The 20548-nt window shown below is 44.0% G+C and overlaps 2 protein-coding genes across 2 annotated transcripts in view; one reads left to right on the forward strand and one right to left on the reverse strand.

Moving 5' to 3' along the window:
* Window positions 1-3191: 3191 nt before the first annotated feature.
* On the reverse strand, window positions 3192-5527 carry LOC121905636 (myelin-oligodendrocyte glycoprotein-like). Its single transcript, XM_042424026.1, has 4 exons — window positions 5311-5527; window positions 4194-4320; window positions 3493-3725; window positions 3192-3410 (listed from the first exon to the last, which is right to left on the reverse strand). Exons 1-4 carry the CDS (start codon window positions 5387-5389, stop codon window positions 3211-3213), a joined length of 639 nt encoding a protein of 212 aa, XP_042279960.1. The 5' UTR covers window positions 5390-5527; the 3' UTR covers window positions 3192-3210.
* A 631-nt stretch (window positions 5528-6158) lies between these two features.
* The window catches only part of pi4kb (phosphatidylinositol 4-kinase, catalytic, beta), an 18416-nt gene continuing 4026 nt past the window's right edge, over window positions 6159-20548 (forward strand). Inside the window, exons 1-7 of the mRNA XM_042424025.1 lie at window positions 6159-6319; window positions 9234-9906; window positions 12171-12536; window positions 14715-14942; window positions 16508-16735; window positions 18324-18433; window positions 19320-19424. Of these exons, the coding sequence (XP_042279959.1) occupies window positions 9262-9906; window positions 12171-12536; window positions 14715-14942; window positions 16508-16735; window positions 18324-18433; window positions 19320-19424 (1682 nt within the window). The 5' untranslated portion in view covers window positions 6159-6319; window positions 9234-9261. The remainder of the gene's footprint in view (window positions 6320-9233; window positions 9907-12170; window positions 12537-14714; window positions 14943-16507; window positions 16736-18323; window positions 18434-19319; window positions 19425-20548) is intronic.

The following is a 20548-nucleotide window of genomic DNA, read 5'->3' on the forward strand; positions in this document are numbered from 1 at the left end:
AGTAGAGTTCATGACAGTAGAGACAGTAGAGACAGTAAAGACAGTAGAGTTCATGACAGTAGAGACAGTAGAGACAATAAAGACAGTAGAGTTCATGACAGTAGAGACAGTAGAGACAGTAGAGTTCATGACAGTAGAGACAGTAGAGACAGTAAAGACAGTAGAGTTCATGACAGTAGAGACAGTAGAGTTCATGACAGTAGAGACAGTAAAGACAGTAAAGACAGTAGAGTTCATGACAGTAGAGACAGTAGAGACAGTAAAGGCAGTAGAGTTCATGACAGTAGAGACAGTAGAGTTCATGACAGTAGAGACAGTCAAGACAGTAGAAACAGTAGAGTTCATGACAGTAGAGACAGTAAAGACAGTAGAGTTCATGACAGTAGAGACAGTAGAGTTCATGACAGTAGAGACAGTAAAGACAGTAGAGTTCATGACAGTAGAGACAGTAGAGTTCATGACAGTAGAGACAGTAAAGACAGTAGAGTTCATGACAGTAGAGACAGTAGAGTTCATGACAGTAGAGACAGTAGAGACAGTAAAGACAGTAGAGTTCATGACAGTAGAGACAGTAGAGACAGTAGAGACAGTAAAGACAGTAGAGTTCATGACAGTAGAGACAGTAGAGACAGTAAAGACAGTAGAGTTCATGACAGTAGAGACAGTAGAGTTCATGACAGTAGAGACAGTCGAGACAGTAGAAACAGTAGAGTTCATGACAGTAGAGACAGTAGAGACAGTAAAGACAGTAGAGTTCATGACAGTAGAGACAGTAAAGACAGTAGAGTTCATGACAGTAGACAGTAGAGACAGTAGAGTTCATGACAGTAGAGACAGTAGAGACAGTAAAGACAGTAGAGTTCATGACAGTAGAGACAGTAGAGACAGTAGAGACAGTAGAGTTCATGACAGTAGAGACAGTAGAGACATTAGAGACAGTAGAGACATTAGAGTTCATGACAGTAGAGACAGTAGAGACAGTAGAGTTCATGACAGTAGAGACAGTAGAGACAGTAGAGTTCATGACAGTAAAGACAGTAGAGTTCATGACAGTAGAGACAGTAGAGACAGTAGAGACAGTAGAGACAGTAGAGTTCATGACAGTAGAGACAGTAGAGACATTAGAGACAGTAGAGACATTAGAGTTCATGACAGTAGAGACAGTAGAGACAGTAGAGTTCATGACAGTAGAGACAGTAGAGTTCATGACAGTAAAGACAGTAGAGTTCATGACAGTAGAGACAGTAGAGTTCATGACAGTAGAGACAGTAGAGACAGTAGAGACAGTAGAGTTCATGACAGTAGAGACAGTAGAGACATTAGAGACAGTAGAGACATTAGAGTTCATGACAGTAGAGACAGTAGAGACAGTAGAGTTCATGACAGTAGAGACAGTAGAGACAGTAGAGTTCATGACAGTAGAGACAGTAGAGTTCATGACAGTAGAGACAGTAGAGACAGTAGAGTTCATGACAGTAGAGACAGTAGAGACAGTAAAGACAGTAGAGTTCATGACAGTAGAGACAGTAGAGACAGTAAAGACAGTAGAGTTCATGACAGTAGAGACAGTAGAGACAGTAGAGTTCATGACAGTAGAGACAGTAGAGTTCATGACAGTAGAGACAGTAGAGTTCATGACAGTAGAGACAGTAGAGACAGTAAAGACAGTAGAGTTCATGACAGTAGAGACAGTAGAGACAGTAAAGACAGTAGAGTTCATGACAGTAGAGACAGTAGAGTTCATGACAGTAGAGACAGTAGAGACAGTAGAGTTCATGACAGTAGAGACAGTAGAGACAGTAGAGACAGTAGAGACAGTAGAGTTCATGACAGTAGAGACAGTAGAGACAGTAAAGACAGTAGAGTTCATGACAGTAGAGACAGTAGAGTTCATGACAGTAGAGACAGTAGAGTTCATGACAGTAGAGACAGTAGAGACAGTAAAGACAGTAGAGTTCATGACAGTAGAGACAGTAGAGACAGTAGAGTTCATGACAGTAGAGACAGTAAAGACAGTAGAGTTCATGACAGTAGAGACAGTAGAGTTCATGACAGTAGAGACAGTAGAGTTCATGACAGTAGAGACAGTAGAGACAGTAGAGTTCATGACAGTAGAGACAGTAGAGTTCATGACAGTAGAGACAGTAGAGACAGTAAAGACAGTAGAGTTCATGACAGTAGAGACAGTAGAGTTCATGACAGTAGAGACAGTAGAGACAGTAGAGTTCATGACAGTAGAGACAGTAGAGTTCATGACAGTAGAGACAGTAGAGACAGTAAAGACAGTAGAGACAGTAAAGACAGTAGAGTTCATGACAGTAGAGACAGTAGACAGTAAAGACAGTAGAGTTCATGACAGTAGAGACAGTAGAGTTCATGACAGTAGAGACAGTAGAGACAGTAGAGTTCATGTGATTGTTCCTCATAAAGTCACTGAGCGTTTATGAAGAATGTTTTTATTTAACTTGTTGATTGTTTCTCAGCTGCTGATGTTTTATCTGATTTACCTGATTAATAAAATTAAACAAAATAAAATGAAACAATGAAAAAATGAAAAAATGAAGTGCATTAATGTAAAATCAGTATTTCAAAGTCAAAGTTCATCAATGTGGAGTTAATTTGACTTGTTTTGTTTAATGTGTCAGATTTTATAAGATTCATCAAATGTTTAAAAGTAAAATGTTTGTTCAGTCACTGAGAACTGCAGCCGACACTGGAAAGTCACTAAATACATTTACTCAACTACTGTATTTAAGTACAGTTTTGAGGTACTTGTACTTTACTTGAGTATTTCCATGTGATGCTACTTTCTACATTTCAGAGGGAAATATTGTACTTTCTACTCCACTACATTTATTTGACAGCTTTAGTTACTTTTCAGACACAATAGATAATATAACAAGCTTTTAAAATACAACACATGTACTTTTACTGCAATACTTTAACTACATCAAGCTCATAATACTTATGTACTTTTACTGCAATACTTTAACTACATCAAGCTCATAATACTTATGTACTTTTACTGCAATACTTTAACTACATCAAGCTCATAATACTTATGTACTTTTACTGCAATACTTTAACTACATCAAGCTCATAATACTTATGTACTTTTACTGCAGGAGGAGTTTTCATGCAGGACTTGTAGTTGTAATGGAATATTTTTACTGAAGTAAAAACAAAAATCATTCAAAGTCGTCAATCTTTTTATTCGTCATCATAAAAGAACAACTTACAATAATTAGACAGGTAAGAAGATTTCATTGTCTTCTTCTTCTGTTTTCTTTTAATGTAGACTAATACAATAATAATAATAATAATCACTATACAGACAGTTGTAACAGACAAAGCAACAGGTAAATTGCTGTTTTTTCTGTTAATGTCTTCAGCTGTGATGTTTCTTCCATCTGAAAACCAGAGAACAGATGTTTAGTTACTGACCGGCTGCTGCTGAGGACATCACATCATCTCTGATACAGAAACACTCACCTGAGGTCTTAACTGTCAGATTGACGACACACACAGTTTTCTGTTCATTGCCTTCAATACCTCTGTAGAAAACCTGGCACTCATATGATCCACTGTCGCTGTACTTGACGTTTCTAAGAAGTAAAGACACGTTGCCGCCCTGCAGTCCGTCCTTCAGGCTGACTCGGTTCTGGTACGCTGCATCCTGGAAGGTTGTACTGGTGTTGTTGTCACGGTGCAGGAGGACGTATTCCCTGTAAAACATCATACAGGAATTCAGTGGAATCAATGAATAATTTATCATTAACTTAATTTCGATGTATAATTTGAAGTCCTTCTGACTGAACTGCTGAGAGTTTACTCATTAAATCTCATCAAGCTTCGGTCGACAGTTAAAACTTATATTTTGTAGTTTGGAGAAAACAAACATGCTGCAAACTTTGCTGTGAGTCTTTCATACATGTTAAGAGACGTCATGGTTGTTTATCTTCATAACAATAGAAACAATGCAAACCATGATGAAGGTTAGCGTTGGATCCAAACACTCCCATGATAACGTCTGACTGACTCAACAGAACAGCAGCAGGCTGAGCTGCGTTCAACACGCTGACTTACAACCAGAGAAACCAGAAGAGAGAGTTGAGTATTTGTTGACTTCACCTAAAATTTAAATGCCGCCGTTTCACTGATATTTTGAAGTCGAAACAATAACAACAACTGACCTGTCACAGTGTCCTTGTTGTGACTTTTTGTCAGTTCTGTACCAACAGACCCCGACGATCTCCTCACCGGGAAACGAACACGGCAGGATGACGAGACTCCCGTTAACAGCCGTCTGGTTCCGCACGACTGGAAGAGAACAAAACCCAAAACTATTAATACAATTTATTTTAAAATAGTCTTCACTGAAAACAAACAAACTCAAAATGACTAACAGAAGTTATCTCAGACCAAACTCTTTAATCTACAGACCAGACATTCCTCCATCAGCAGCAGGAAAAACTCCTTTAACAGGAAGAAACCTGCAGCAGAACTGGACTCTAGGTGGCGCCGTCCGCCTCCACCAAACACAGTCAGACATGTCTCTCTGTTGACCCCCACAGTACACAGCAGAGTGCTGGTAGCTGATTCATTGTTTGAGTCATTTTTAACCCTAAAATGCTGTTCGGGTCAAATTGAACCTATTTTAACATTTGAGAGCAGTAAAAACATCCTGAATTATATTCTTACATTCTTTAAGAAAAGTTTTCTAATTTGACCCAGAATATACAATAAAGGCCGTTATTCCCTTCAAACTTTGCTTTTGTGACCGGACACTGATATTTTGAAATGTACTTATTTCTGATGGGAAAACTTTCATCAGAGTTGGTCTTCATGTTACTGACGAGTGTAGTTGTGAAGGTGTGATGACACTCACACACACACACACACACACACACACACACACACACAGAGACTCAGCGAGACCATGAATGACAGCAAAACGCAGGAGACACTGTTTATTTCTGTTATTTACCTCATTTATGTGACCTCGTTTCATTTCAGCTCAGTGTGAAAGTCTACTGCAGTTTTCTGTCATTTGTAGTATCGCTGAGTTTCTCCTTATAAACGTCTACAGCTGCTTTTATCTGGATCAAACAGTCATAACTTTATGTCCTCACAATAACAACAACTTCGTTAAATTGTAGTATAAATACAGGAGCCTAAGCCCACCGGTTCATCCTTCACCGACCAACAAGACGTTTATTACATGACTCTTATTGACTTTTTACTACGTACTAACATATTAACTAGTTAGTTTTCCTCAAGTTAATCTCAATCAGCAACAGGATCACTTACCTGGAGCCGGATCCATGGTCTGCCCACTGCTTAAAATCATATATCCAAATTGTAAAACTATAAAATGACTCACTAACATATTTTTATTCAATCTTTTAGGTGTCGCGGGACTTTTACACCTCGAGCTTTCTTATATACCTCCATGGTCCCGGTTCTAGAAACTTCGACCATCCCACGCATGTGCATTAGCCTATGGCATTAACACACCTGAAAAAAAAAAACAAAAAAAAAAAAACAAAAAAAACGGTGCGCTCCATTTGTTAATGCCTGCGTGCCGCTTGTTACAGAGCGGCGAGGGCGGGAAACCCTCCTAATGACATGCAGGTGGCTGATATGACCTGATGATAGTTTGAGAAAAGCGGCGGAAGCGACATTAATTTAAATCTGAACAATGTCAGTTAAGTTGAAACTAGCTAACTGTATATAAAGTAGTGTAAACTAGCTAACTGTATATAAAGTGGTGTAAACTAGCTCCACCTCCAGCAGCTACAACAGTAACATGCTGCTCTAACACTGATGCTTCACTATTAATAATCTAATGATGTCATATATAATAATATATCAGTCAGAGGGACCAAACCACTACTTTTACTGCAATACTTTAACTACATCAAGCTCATAATACTTATGTACTTTTACTGCAATACTTTAACTACATCAAGCTCATAATACTTATGTACTTTTACTGTAGGAGGGTTTTTCATGCAGGACTTTTACTTGTAATGGAGTATTTTTACATCGCTTTATTGGTATTTTTACTGCAGTAAAGGATCTGAATACTTCTTCCACTGCTGGTAAATATACAAAGTTCTTTTATTAAAGAGATAAACTGCTTCCGGTCCAGCAGGTGGCGGTGTCGCGCCTGAATGTGTCCGCTGACCGACAGGAATCAGCAGAGGAAGAGGAAGGTTCCACTGCTGGGTGCAGTTGAGATGAAGATCAGAGAGAATCAATGGAGGAGACAAACTGGACATAAAAACACGTTTCAAACGTACTAAACTGTCACCAGGTAGGACAGACTCACCTGTGAACACGTTGACACGTGACTGAACCCGAACAGCAACCCGGCCTGAGACTGAGCTAACGTTAGCTTAGCATACAGCTGCACCAGCAGCAGCTGAGCGGAGTTAGCAACAGTTGGCCTAATATCTGCCGGCTAATGCTAATGCTAACAAGAGCTAACAGCCGAGAGAAGCTAGTTTAGCTTGTAGCCAGTTAGCTGTGTAAGTTAACATGATGCTAATGTTTAGTTCGCTGGTTAACGGTAACTGCGTCACTAACAGCCTGTTTAACTTTAAACTGTGAGCTAACACTGAAGCTACAGCTGCTGCTGGTCAATTTAAAGTTAAATTAATGCTAACAGGCGCTTCGGAGCTTTTCAGGGTTTATTTTTCTGTCTGTGTCTGTAATCTGAGTTAGCTTTGTGCTAAGCTAAGTATCAGGAGGGTTTATCAGCAGAGAACATGTTTGATTCATGTTTTTAGTCATCTGATACGATCACACTGTTTATCGTGATGTTTTTACCTGCTAACATTAATATTTCCAGATGTTAAAGATCTGAGACAAAACGAAAGCGGAGCTGATTTAAATCTCTGAGTTTAATCACGTGACTTGATAAACTGTTGGTTTGTTCCCTTTAATCCACTTTACAACTAATTATTAGTCTTTTCTGTAGAGTTTCCTGAGATGCTGTTAGAGCTGAACTACAGTTAAATGATCAGCTGGAGTCTCTTCAGTCTGAATGTTGCAGCTTTCTTGGCAACATCGAAAACAGTTTCAACTGTAAACAAAAGTTTCAGTCAGTTACACTATTATATTCACCGCTATATGCCACTAAATCCCACACTTGTCCTTTAATACTAATGTTGATATAGAAAGTCATGTCCAGTAGCTGCAGTCTGGTTCTCTGGTTATTCAGCTTCTGTTCGACCAGTAAAAAGCTTCTTAAACTAAATCAGACTGCAGCTGCTCTGCGTTCAGTGTCTCTGAAAACAACAATAATCACAGTGATGGAAACGGTCTGCAGTACTGAGACTGCTGTGTTTATAGTATATATTTATATTTATAGTATATAAACTACATAGTATAGCCGTGTTTAAAAGAGTAGATGAGAAATATGATTTTTAAACTAAGGCAGCAGATGTGTGTCAGTATGTGAAAGACTGCAGCTTATTTCTCAACTTAGTTTATTGATTTAAATGTCACAAAACAATTATTTCAAATAACTTCACATGATCAGATAAAAACATCAGATCCAAACAATATTCCATAAACACCTCGGTGCTGGTTCGAGGCTCATTGATTTAATACAAATGTGTTATCAGTGAGATCAAATAATTGTATGAGATTAGAGCTGCAACAATCAGTCGATCAATCGATTAGTTGCCAATCATTAAATTAATCAGCTCTGGTTTCTTAAGTCTCTCTGACAGTAAACTGAATATCTTTGTGTTTGTCGTCTTTGGGAAACATTGATCAACATTTTTCAACATTTGCTGACATTTTATGGACCAAACAACTAAACTGATTCATCGAGAAAATAATTGAGAGATTAATTGATAATAAAATAATTGTTAGTTGCAGCTTTATTCTTCAGATGTTCAGTTTACTGTCACAGAGACTAAAGACACCAGAAAATATTCACATTTAAGAAGCTGCAATTCTTAAAATATGACTCAAAGGGATTCATCAATTATCAGAATATTTGGAGATTAATCAATAGTTGGCAACTAATCGATTAATTGACTGATTGTTGCAGCTCTAGATGTGATGTTCGTGGAGCCTCGGATAGTGGAAAACTGTCCAACTGATTGATGAATCCAGTAATTAACTGTCGTTCACACGTGAAACGTCTCATCGCCAGTAAACCTCCAGAGAAGAAAGAGGCTGCAGGACCTCCAGTGATCAGTGATGGTCGTCTGAACATCACGTCACACTGCAGACAGCAGCTGCTAACAGCTGATTCACACGACTCTTAATGTAAAAATGTAAACAAATCTGGTTTAAAAACACAGCTGTGTTTATACTCTTATCAGGTGAGACTTTAAAGACAAATCCAATCATTTTTGGGGGGAAGTTGTGCTGAACCAAAACAGCATGCAGATATAATTATTATAAACTAAAACACAAGTTAAGAAGAGATTTATTAACTAATAGCATTGAGGAAGGAAGGGCTGTTCCATATAAAGCTTCTGTCAGTTTCTCTGATGTCTTCGGATCCGTAACGCCGCCTCACGTTCAACACATCAAAAGCAAATATGAAAGCAGGACTTTACTGCACATTTACTCCTCTGCTTTCCCACCAAGCGAGTCCGTCTGCGCTGCAGCGACCTGCGGGACACTGAGCTGCGTCTGCTGCGGGGTGTCGGCTGCTCTCCCGACTTTTAATCTCTCGTTATTCGCGAGCAGGTCGCCGTCTTCCCTTCATTCTTAGGTTGGCAGCAACCACAACACGCTGAACCCAAAACAGCACCACCGCCAGGACCAGCCATCACACACACACACACACACACACACACACACACACAGCATCACCCTGTTACACACTTATCTATCACTGTTGCTTTTACTTTTTTAAATATTCCTCTTTTTTTCCTTACGACATTGTCGAGGAGCTGAAACTAAAGATTTTTACTTTTATTCTTTTGTAATAAGATGCAACAATAAAGAACTTGAACTTGAATCCACGACAACAATATACTTCCTGTTTACATCCTCCAAAGCATTATGGGAGCTGTAGTTCCAAAACTGAGAGCATAATTATCCCCCAAACTCAGACAGGAATATTTTTATGACATCATTTATGATCGCTCATGTGCTGTTCAAGCCAAGTCTTGTCAAATCATTCATGTTTATTTCATGTTTATCACCTCTGCTGTGACCTCTGACCCCTGCTGTGACCTCTGACCTTCTCTCTTTTTCAGTGGAGGAGGGAGGAGCTTCCCAGCGGCCATGATGGAGGACACGGAGCCGGAGCTTTCCCCCGCCCCCTCTGATCAGAGCAGCCCCTCCCCCTCCCTCTCCCTCTCCTCCTCCCCCTCCCTGTCCCTCCCCTCCACCCCCTCCTCCGCCCCCCCCCAGGGCGCCACCCCTCCGCTGGGCGTCATCAGCGAGGGCGTGGCCGAGCTCAGCCTGGTGATCGACGCCGAGGTGGCCCAGCGGGCGTGTCGGGAGGTGCTGCAGAAGGTGAAGCTGCAGCAGGTGGAGGGTGACGACGGCCTCCAGAACGGAGAGGGGCCGGACCCGGAACCCGCCGCCGCCGCTCCCCTGAACACCACCATGAAACCTGTGAAGATCCGCGAGGAGGAGGACGACCCCGAGGGCCCGGCCCCCGGCTCGGTGAAGAGCGCCCGGCGGCGACAGAGACACAACCCCTCCAAACAGTCGTGGCTGCTCCGCCTGTTCGAGTCCAAGCTGTTCGATGTTTCCATGGCGATCTCCTACCTGCACAACTCAAAGGAGCCCGGCGTCCAGGCGTACATCGGAAACCGCCTGTTCAGCTTCCCCCACGAGGACGTCGACTTCTACCTGCCGCAGCTGCTCAACATGTACATCCACATGGACGAGGACGTCGGGGACGCCATCAAGCCATATGTGGTGGGTGTGGCCTCAGCACGGGGTCGAGTGGTCTGAGCACATAGGGGCGTGGCTTAAGAGTATGTTATCAGTTCCAGCTGTGAATCTGCTCATTGAATCAGACTTTAAAATCTTCATTAAAAATGTAACAGCGGTGCGTCACAAATATTCCCACCTGATCAGACCTGCAGCCGCATCAGCTCTAAGAACTTAGGAAGACTTTGACCCCAGCGTGTGGTTGCAGGTGACCTTTGACCCCCATGGTTGTTACAGGTGACCTTTAACCCCCCCATGTGGTTGCAGGTGACCTTTAACCCCCGCGTGTGGTTGCAGGTGACCTTTGACCCCCGCGTGTGGTTGCAGGTGACCTTTAACCCCCGCGTGTGGTTGCAGGTGACCTTTGACCCCCGCTTGTGGTTGCAGGTGACCTTTGACCCCCGCGTGTGGTTGCAGGTGACCTTTGACCCCAGCGTGTGGTTGCAGGTGACCTTTGACCCCCGCGTGTCGTTGCAGGTGACCTTTGACCCCCGCGTGTGGTTGCAGGTGACCTTTAACCCCCGCGTGTGGTTGCAGGTGACCTTTAACCCCCGCGTGTGGTTGCAGGTGACCTTTGACCCCCGCGTGTGGTTGCAGGTGACCTTTGACCCCCGCGTGTGGTTGCAGGTGACCTTTAACCCCCGCGTGTGGTTGCAGGTGACCTTTAACCCCCGCGTGTCGTTGCAGGTGACCTTTAACCCCTGCGTGTGGTTGCAGGTGACCTTTAACCCCTGCGTGTTGTTGCAGGTGACCTTTTACCCCCGCGTGTGGTTGCAGGTGACCTTTGACCCCCGCGTGTGGTTGCAGGTGACCTTTGACCCCAGCGTGTCATTGCAGATGACCTTTGACCCCTGCGTGTCATTGCAGGTGACCTTTAACCCCCGCGTGTGGTTGCAGGTGACCTTTAACCCCCGCGTATGGTTGCAGGTGACCTTTAACCCCCGCGTGTCGTTGCAGGTGACCTTTGACCCCAGCGTGTGGTTGCAGGTGACCTTTAACCCCCGCGTGTCGTTGCAGGTGACCTTTAACCCCCGCGTGTCGTTGCAGGTGACCTTTAACCCCCGCGTGTGGTTGCAGGTGACCTTTAACCCCAGCGTGTGGTTGCAGGTGACCTTTAACCCCCGCGTGTCGTTGCAGGTGACCTTTAACCCCCGCGTGTGGTTGCAGGTGACCTTTAACCCCAGCGTGTGGTTGCAGGTGACCTTTAACCCCCGCGTGTCGTTGCAGGTGACCTTTAACCCCCGCGTGTCGTTGCAGGTGACCTTTTACCCCCGCGTGTGGCTGCAGGTGACCTTTAACCCCTGCGTGTGGTTACAGGTGACCTTTAACCCCTGCGTGTGGTTGCAGGTGACCTTTAACCCCAGCGTGTCGTTGCAGGTGACCTTTAACCCCTGCGTGTGGTTACAGGTGACCTTTAACCCCAGCGTGTCGTTGCAGGTGACCTTTAACCCCTGCGTGTGGTTGCAGGTGACCTTTAACCCCTGCGTGTGGTTACAGGTGACCTTTAACCCCAGCGTGTCGTTGCAGGTGACCTTTAACCCCTGCGTGTGGTTGCAGGTGACCTTTAACCCCAGCGTGTGGTTGCAGGTGACCTTTAACCCCTGCGTGTCGTTGCAGGTGACCCCTGCGTGTGGTTGCAGGTGACCTTTAACCCCAGCGTGTGGTTGCAGGTGACCTTTAACCCCAGCGTGTGGTTGCAGGTGACCTTTAACCCCAGCGTGTGGTTGCAGGTGACCTTTAACCCCTGCGTGTGGTTGCAGGTGACCTTTAACCCCAGCGTGTGGTTGCAGGTGACCTTTAACCCCTGCGTGTGGTTGCAGGTGACCCCTGCGTGTGGTTGCAGGTGACCTTTAACCCCTGCGTGTCGTTGCAGGTGACCCCTGCGTGTGGTTGCAGGTGACCTTTAACCCCTGCGTGTCGTTGCAGGTGACCCCTGCGTGTGGTTACAGGTGACCTTTAACCCCTGCGTGTCGTTGCAGGTGACCTTTAACCCCTGCGTGTCGTTGCAGGTGACCTTTAACCCCTGCGTGTCGTTACAGGTGACCTTTAACCCCTGCGTGTGGTTGCAGGTGACCTTTAACCCCTGCGTGTGGTTGCAGGTGACCTTTAACCCCTGCGTGTGGTTGCAGGTGACCTTTAACCCCTGCGTGTGGTTGCAGGTGACCTTTAACCCCTGCGTGTCGTTACAGGTGACCTTTAACCCCTGCGTGTGGTTGCAGGTGACCTTTAACCCCTGCGTGTCGTTGCAGGTTCACCGCTGCAGGCAGAGCATCTCCTTCAGTCTGCAGTGTGCGTGGCTGTTGGGGGCGTACTCCTCTGACATGCACATCTCCACCCAGCGGCACTCTCGAGGCACTAAACTGAGAAAACTCATCCTGTCAGATGAACTCAAACCTGCGGGTCCTCGAGCTCGCAGAGACCCGCTGACTCTGACGCCTTTCTGTCCCCTGGCGGTCCCCGCCGCGGGCCCCGGGCCCCTGGGAGGAGAGCACAGCCTGTCGCCCTCCAAACGCACTCATCAACGCTCCAAATCAGACGCCACCGTCAGCATCAGCCTCAGCAGCAACCTGAAGAGGACCGCCAGTAACCCGAAGGTGGAGAGCAGCCAGGACGAGGTAACACACACACAATCAATAATCAATAATCAACACATCAGTCACCGGCCTGATGTGTGTGAAGCAGTCAGAGGGAAGATGTCATTTAAGGAGTTTGGTTTATGAAACAGATAAAAAACATGTTTACAAGTAAAGTTAAATAATCACAGCTGCGTTATTGATTAGTCAGACTGCAGAGAGACGTCTCAGATGTCTCGCTGTGTTTTTATATGATCATGTAGCGCTGCAGTGATTGGTCCAGTAATCAATTAGATGATAAATAGACTGCAGCTATTTTGACAATCGATTGGTTGTGGTTTGAGGAGCGTGACAGTAAACTGAAACTAAACTGTGAGGAACATGTTTCACTGTTCAGATGTTTTATAGACCAGACGATCAATCAGTGATCAGCAAATTAATCAATGATGAAAATAAACACTAATTGCAGCAAATTCTCCATCAAAAGTTCCACATGTTTGATTGAAATGAAGAATTCTTGAAGCTCTAAAAATAATAAACAACAGTGAAGCAGCAGCTGTGTGTTTGTTTATTAACAGGACGTCACACGTTTGTTCTTCTTAATCCTCATTCAGACGAGATTAACGTTCAGCTCGTTAAATAATCTGACAGAAACATTCAGTTTTTAGGCTGTTAATTATGTTTTGATTAAAATATCATCTGTGATATGAAGAGTATCATGAAGTGCTTTGAACTGCAGATCCTGAACTCCATAAAGAAAAACAATAATCTGATCAACAATAATCTGATAAACAATAATCTAATAAACAATAATCTGATAAACAATAATCTGATAAACAATAATCTGATAAACAATAATCTGGTAAACAATAATCTAATAAACAATAATCTGATAAACAATAATCTGATAAACAATAATCTGATAATGAAGACTGATTAAACTCAGGCCAAACAAATCTGGAAAAAATGTCAATAAAATCAAACTAGTTTTGTGATTAAAGAAATGAATGAAAGGAGAAACCAGGTCTTGGTCTCCATGTGGACCTGACGCTGCACCTTCCTGACCTCTGACCTCTGACCCTCAGGACAGCAGCTCCAGCACAGACAGTCTGGAGTTTAAAACTGGTCCCGTAAGTTCACCAGCTTCCTGTTCTGACTGTTCCTCCCTGCAGGGTGCATTGTGGGAAATGAAGTCTGTGATGGAAGCTGTGGGTTCTGGTTCTGGTTCTGGTTCTGGTTCTGTCTCAGACGTTCAGCTCAGAGGAGAGTAAACCTGCAGGAGCTGCACGTCTGTGACTCAACTGTCACTTCATCAGTGTTTCTGTGTGTTTTTCTGTTGGATCCAATCAGCTGTTTGAGGTTCTGGGTGAATCAATCAGGACAAAAAACATCGTGATGATCTGTTTCCTCTGATCAATCGACCGATCGATCGACCGATCGATCGACTGTGTTTGTGTGTCGGGTTTGAACAGACTGAAACCTGCTCAGTAACAACGGCTGAGAAACACGTTGACATGTTGTTACAGCAGCTCTGAGTTGTTGTCTGGTGATTGTGAGAACAGCTGAAGTGTGAATGTGATGCTCAGTCAGCTGAAACCTGACACGCAAACACAAACATTCACCTCAGCGTCTGTGCATAGACACCCGCGGGTGACACAACAAGGACTTAACCACTAACACTAACACCACCCCTCTACCTCCTTCTGTCTCTGTCTTCTGTCTTCTGTCTCTGTCCTCTGTCTCCTGTCCTCTGTCTTCTGTCCTCTGTCTTCTGTCCTCTGTCTTCTGTCTCTGTCTTCTGTCTTCTGTCCTCTGTCTCCTGTCCTCTGTCTTCTGTCTCTATCTTCTGTCTTCTGTCTCTGTCTTCTGTCTCTGTCTTCTGTCTCCTGTCCTCTATCCTCTGTCTTCTGTCCTCTGTCTTCTGTCCTCTGTCTGTCTTCTGTCTCTGTCTTCTGTCCTCTATCCTCTGTCTTCTGTCCTCTATCCTCTGTCTTCTGTCCTCTGTCTGTCTTCTGTCTCTGTCCTCTGTCCTCTATCCTCTGTCTTCTGTCCTCTGTCTGTCTTCTGTCTCTGTCTTCTGTCCTCTATCCTCTGTCTTCTGTCCTCTGTCTGTCTTCTGTCTCTGTCCTCTGTCCTCTATCCTCTGTCTTCTGTCCTCTGTCTGTCTTCTGTCTCTGTCTTCTGTCCTCTGTCTCCTGTCTCTGTCTTCTGTCTCTGCAGCCGGTGCGTCTGGCTCCTCAGCGTGAGTTCATCAAGTCTCTGATGGGGATCGGGAAGCGTCTGGCCACGCTGCCCACTAAAGAGCAGAAGACTCAGCGTCTGATCTCCGAGCTGTCGCTGCTCAACCACAAGCTGCCGGCGAGAGTCTGGCTGCCGACCGCCGCCTTCGATCACCACGTGGTCCGAGTGCCGCACACACAGGCCGTGGTGTTAAACTCTAAAGACAAGGTGAGCCGCCGGAGGAAGAGTTTCACACCATGTCCTCACTAAAGTCATAAACTCATCGATCTACACATCCTGTGTGGAAACGCTGTCACACTGCTGACGATGACAATAACAACGATGGTGAACGGCCTCGTGCGAGTGTTCTCTTTATCGTCTACTTTGACAGCTTGTTAAGAGTTAAACGTAGTGATCTACCACCTCTCTCTGCTCAAACTGGAATCTGCTGCAGAAACACTACACCGTTTCTTCTTCACTGGTTTTCTGTGGCTGCTCGTCTGTCTTTCGCACATGCTCAGTAGGAAGAGAATGACCCGTTAAGGTGTTTTAATGGAGTGATGTGCTGAGAGGAGCTGAAACTGCTGCTGCAGGTTAGTTTTAGATTTGTCAGATCAGACGGATGCAGTCAGTATAACAAACACAGAGAAAAGGTCATATTACACATTAATAGAAGTTCATGTCTGTGGATTAAATCTCATCACTTTGCAGAGTGAAGAATACTGATGTTTTTAGTTGCCAGAGACGCTCGATGAACTAGAGTCAGTCTGAGTCAGAGAGTCATTAGTTGATCCGTCCACGTTCTGCTGCTTATCAGAGTCCAGCTCACATTCATCACTTCTATTGTTATTGTTATATACAGCTGGAAACTAATGTGATGTTAAAACGGTCTGAAAGTATTTAAACACTCTGTAGTTTAAGTTCTGCTTCAGTAAAATAATTAATAAACAGCAGAAACTCTGGACACACAAACACTAAGAGTGTAAACAAATATGAATATTATTATTATTTAGATATGAACAGACTCGCAGTCTCACAGCTTCAACACTGAGACGTGTCACCACACAGACCTCGCTGCTACCCGACGTCCATCACAATCATCCACAGATCATATTACAGGCTCACTAGTGACGAGACGGATTATTCAGTTTATTCTGATTTCTTCAGTGAGGTTCTGAAGATCTGATTGTGAAAGTTGAAGTGAAAGGCAGCGTTGGGCTCCTGACTCGTATGAAGTCGTGGTGTAAACCAGAGCGAGCAGGTTACACTGACAGTAATTCACACATTCATATATAAAAAGACACTTTAACCTTCATCTTCTCAGCTAGACATGAATCAACACACAGAAACGCTGCCACAAAACAAAGAGAACAAAATATATCAGTTATTTCTTGTTCCAGACGTCCGACAGTCACCACTGAACTCAGGAAGTCACTAGTCTCTAGTGCGACATGGTCACAAGAGCTGTTTATGTTTGTTTATGTTTGTTTATAAACAGTCTCTCCTCAGCCGGACCTTTAACACCTTTATTTACTCTGTTTAGACTTTATATTTGTTCACAATACAAATCATGTTTTGCTGATTATTATTATCATTATTATTATTATTATTATTATTTTATTATTATTATTATTATTATTATTATTATTATTTTGATTAATTCAGGTTCATATTTAAATTATTTTATTATCCTGTCAGCAGATCAACTTCTAGACATACTGCGTCCACTTCCTGTTTAAATCTGAACAGTATGCCAGTCATGTGACCTGTGTGACCTCTGACCCCCCCGGCAGGCTCCGTACCTGATCTACGTGGAGGTTCTGGAGTGCGAGAACTTTGAGACGTCCAGCGTTCCGATGCGGATCCCGGAGAACCGGATCAGGAGCACGCGTTCCGTGGAGAACCTGCCGGACTGCGGCATGACGGCGGAGCAGCGAGCCGGCAGCTTCTCCACCGTCCCGAACTACGACAACGACGACGAGGCGTGGTCCGTGGACGACATCGGAGAGCTGCAGGTGGAGGTAGGAGGATGTGATGTCATCGTTATCACAGGACACAACCTGTGACATCACAGAGGTGAACGAACGACAGACACGCGACTGCCGAGACGTTTAACCTGCGACGGTCTGTGGGCTGCTGGGAAACAGAAATACTAAATAAACAACAACATTACATCATTTTTCCTTTTCTGAACATACGTAGTGAACAACATGACGTGCAGCGTAGTTACGTCTGTTTTTAGTTCTTACGTTACTACATGAAATAATAAAGTCAGTGTGTTGCGTCCGGGTCTCGCAGCATGAGAGCGCAACATAAAGACAAAGAAGTGAAGGGAGATGAATGCAAGAAAGAAGCAATTTATTTCAGTATGACAAAGAATCAGACTGTGTTCCTCCTGGAAGGACTTAATTAATGAAGCTGAGCTAATATTAAACAAAAAACCAACTATCTCCTAACTAATCCCTAATCAAACAGAAGACATTTTCTAACCCTAACTCCCCGTTTCATCCCGACTGCTTCAAGAGTTTAGTGGTTTTAACTGTTTACAGGTGGTCACGCTACACGAACAAGGCCGCTTTAGCAAACCGCTAGGCTAACACAGACTAATTAGCTACCGATGCTAACGACGATCCCTGAACTTCTACAGCATCAACGAGAAAACAGTCTAAGCTCACATTACTGGAACATTCAACACACACACAAGGCTCCACAAACAGAGTGGAGGGACGAGGCTCCGACCCCCCGGCGCCACCTGGAAACCCTGAGAGACGCTAAGAGAGCGGCGTCTCGGGGCCCGCCGATCCCCGGCGGCCGCGGCAGGGAGGGACAGCCGATCCGGGCTGGAACCGGCACCTGTCAGTAAACACAGATCCAACACAGAGGATCATCAGAACAACAACTCAACAACTGTGTTAGAAAATATCTGGTTCAAAGACTGGACACAAAGATTTCAGGGTAGAAGTTAACTACGACTCCCAGGATGCATTTCAGCAAGAAACAGCCAATCACTGATCTCAACATTCTGTCACTACATCACAGATTAAATCAGTTCACTTTTCATTTCTGGGTCACTTCTGAGTGAATTAGTAACTATGACGACATGTTTTGTTTACAACAACGAAGCATTTTGAATTCATTAGCTGCCGAGGATCATGGGTATTGTAGTATTCTTAGCCGTCCGCCAAAATCACAGACACAATGTGATTCAGAGACGACGTGTAAATACTGTAAACTGTCAGAATATGAACGTGTCGGTCACATCATCCAGCAGAGTCCTGAGTGTTCAGTAACATCGACGAGATCGATTAAAGAAAAACAGGGAAACAGCGGCTCCTCCCACTTCACAACTCAATTAAATCTAATCTTTCAATTATTCCAACTATTTTAATAATTAGCAAAAATGCCAAATGTTTTCTGTTTGTGAGGTTTCTCTGTGTCATTTATAATAAAATGAATAAACTGTTGATCAGACAGAACAAGACGTTTGAAGACGTCACTTTAACCTCTTAGAACATATTATGGGCATCTTTCAGCTTTTTTGTTTTTACAATAATCTTCAGATTAATTGATAATGAAATACTTATGTAATGTTTTTGTTTCTCCCTGCAGCTCCCGGAGATCCACACCAACAGCTGTGACAACATCAGTCAGTTCTCAGTGGACAGCATCACCAGTCTGGAGAGCAAAGAGCCGGTGTTCATCGCTGCAGGAGACATCAGGTTTGTATGCATGCAGACTACACACACACTGTACAACACCAGAGTCCTGAACCACCAGGCAGGTTGAACGTATCCAGGATACCTGCTGGTTGTCACTGAGCCTGACGTTGGCCGGTCAGATAACCGGAACCAGGAAGCCCGGTCGGCTCTGGGTTTTCCAGCTATGAGCGCCTTCATGTGAGAGACGGGTTGTTAATTCATTTCTAAACTACATAAAAGCTGCAGACGCCTGCAAGTTGAGATGTTCACGTTCAGTACTCAAGTCTAAAAGAAGAAGAAGAGCTGACCAATCATAGGGCTGGATTCATTCCCCTTCACCCAAACATTAAGCAGGGACCTCGGCTGCTTTTCATTTCACTAACGTTTAATCCTCATTTTATTGTAACTCAGGACTTTTGTTCATGTCGGGATCCTGTAGGAATGATGACTCTTTATTTCCAGTGATGTGATTGGTCCGTGGTTACTCTGCTCCGGAGCAGGTTAGCTGTTACCATGGTGATTTATCCCAGTAATAAGTGAACAACCGTTGAAGTTACCTCGCCAACCTCACCGTCTGTCACAAACATTACATTAATCGGGGCGGCGCCGCTGTCAGCGACTCAGCGGGCAGGAAGTTCAGATGCACCAATGAGCAGGCACGGTCCGATCGGGAGTTTTTTATGATTACACTGAGATTTAGGAGGCACAGGAACACCCGTCGATACACAGGTGATTTACAGCGTTAAAATAAACAGTAAGATGGAGGCACTCTGTACTTTAACTTCCTGTCATGTGTTTATTGGTCAGGCTCTGATTGAACTCATCATGTTAGTTCTCTTCATGCAGACGAGCTCAGATCTACGTTTCATCAGAAACATTTTAAACGAGTGTGTTGTGTGTGTTTCAGGCGGCGTCTGTCGGAGCAGCTGGCTCAGACTCCCACCACCTTTAAACGGGACCCTGAGGACCCGTCAGCCGTGGCCCTGAAGGAGCCCTGGGAGGAGAAGGTCCGGTAGGTTCTGCTCAGGGTTTCCTCATGATTTCACAATAATCACTTCCCAGGAATACGTCACTGCTTCCCACCGGAAAACCAGGAAGTAACGTTTGATTTGGAGGATAAGAAATCCTCAGACACTAGTCTGACTGTAGTCTGACTGTAGTTGTGACTGTAGTTGTGACTGTAGTTGTGACTGTAGATGTGACTGTAGTCTGACTGTAGGTGTGACTGTAGATGTGACTGTAGTCTGACTGTTGATGTGAGTGTAGTTGTGACTGTATTCTGACTGTTGATGTGAGTGTTGTTGTGACTGTATTCTGACTGTAGTTGTGACTGTATTCTGACTGTAGTTGTGACTGTAGTCTGACTGTAGTTGTGACTGTATTCTGGCTGTAGTTGTGACTGTATTCTGACTGTAGTTGTGACTGTATTCTGGCTGTAGTTGTGACTGTATTCTGACTGTAGTTGTGACTGTATTCTGGCTGTAGTTGTGACTGTATTCTGACTGTAGTTGTGACTGTATTCTGGCTGTAGTTGTGACTGTATTCTGACTGTAGTTGTGACTGTATTCTGACTGTAGTTGTGACTGTAGTCTGACTGTAGTTGTGACTGTATTCTGACTGTAGTTGTGACTGTATTCTGACTGTAGTTGTGACTGTATTCTGGCTGTAGTTGTGACTGTATTCTGACTGTAGTTGTGACTGTATTCTGACTGTAGTTGTGACTGTAGTCTGACTGTAGTTGTGACTGTATTCTGACTGTAGTTGTGACTGTAGTCTGACTGTAGTTGTGACTGTAGTCTGACTGTAGTTGTGACTGTATTCTGACTGTAGATGTGAGTGTTGTTGTGACTGTACTCTGGCTGTAGATGTGACTGTATTCTGACTGTAGTTGTGACTGTATTCTGACTGTAGTTGTGACTGTAGTCTGACTGTAGTTGTGACTGTATTCTGACTGTAGTTGTGACTGTAGTCTGACTGTAGTTGTGACTGTATTCTGACTGTAGTTGTGACTGTATTCTGACTGTAGTTGTGACTGTAGTCTGGCTGTAGTTGTGACTGTAGTCTGACTGTAGTTGTGACTGTATTCTGACTGTAGTTGTGACTGTAGTTGTGACTGTATTCTGACTGTAGTTGTGA

This window comes from Thunnus maccoyii, chromosome 10, assembly GCF_910596095.1.
Source record: "Thunnus maccoyii chromosome 10, fThuMac1.1, whole genome shotgun sequence".
NCBI lineage: Eukaryota > Metazoa > Chordata > Actinopteri > Scombriformes > Scombridae > Thunnus > Thunnus maccoyii.

Coding starts and splice junctions, on each gene's coding strand:
- LOC121905636 (XM_042424026.1), bottom strand. CDS start 5,389: ATGTTAGTGAGTCATTTTATAGTTTTACAATTTGGATATATGATTTTA. Junction 4,321..5,310: donor GACCATGGATCCGGCTCCAG/GTAAGTGATCCT, acceptor GTTCTCTTCCAG/TCGTGCGGAACCAGACGGCT. Junction 3,411..3,492: donor TCTGACAGTTAAGACCTCAG/GTGAGTGTTTCT, acceptor TCTGGTTTTCAG/ATGGAAGAAACATCACAGCT.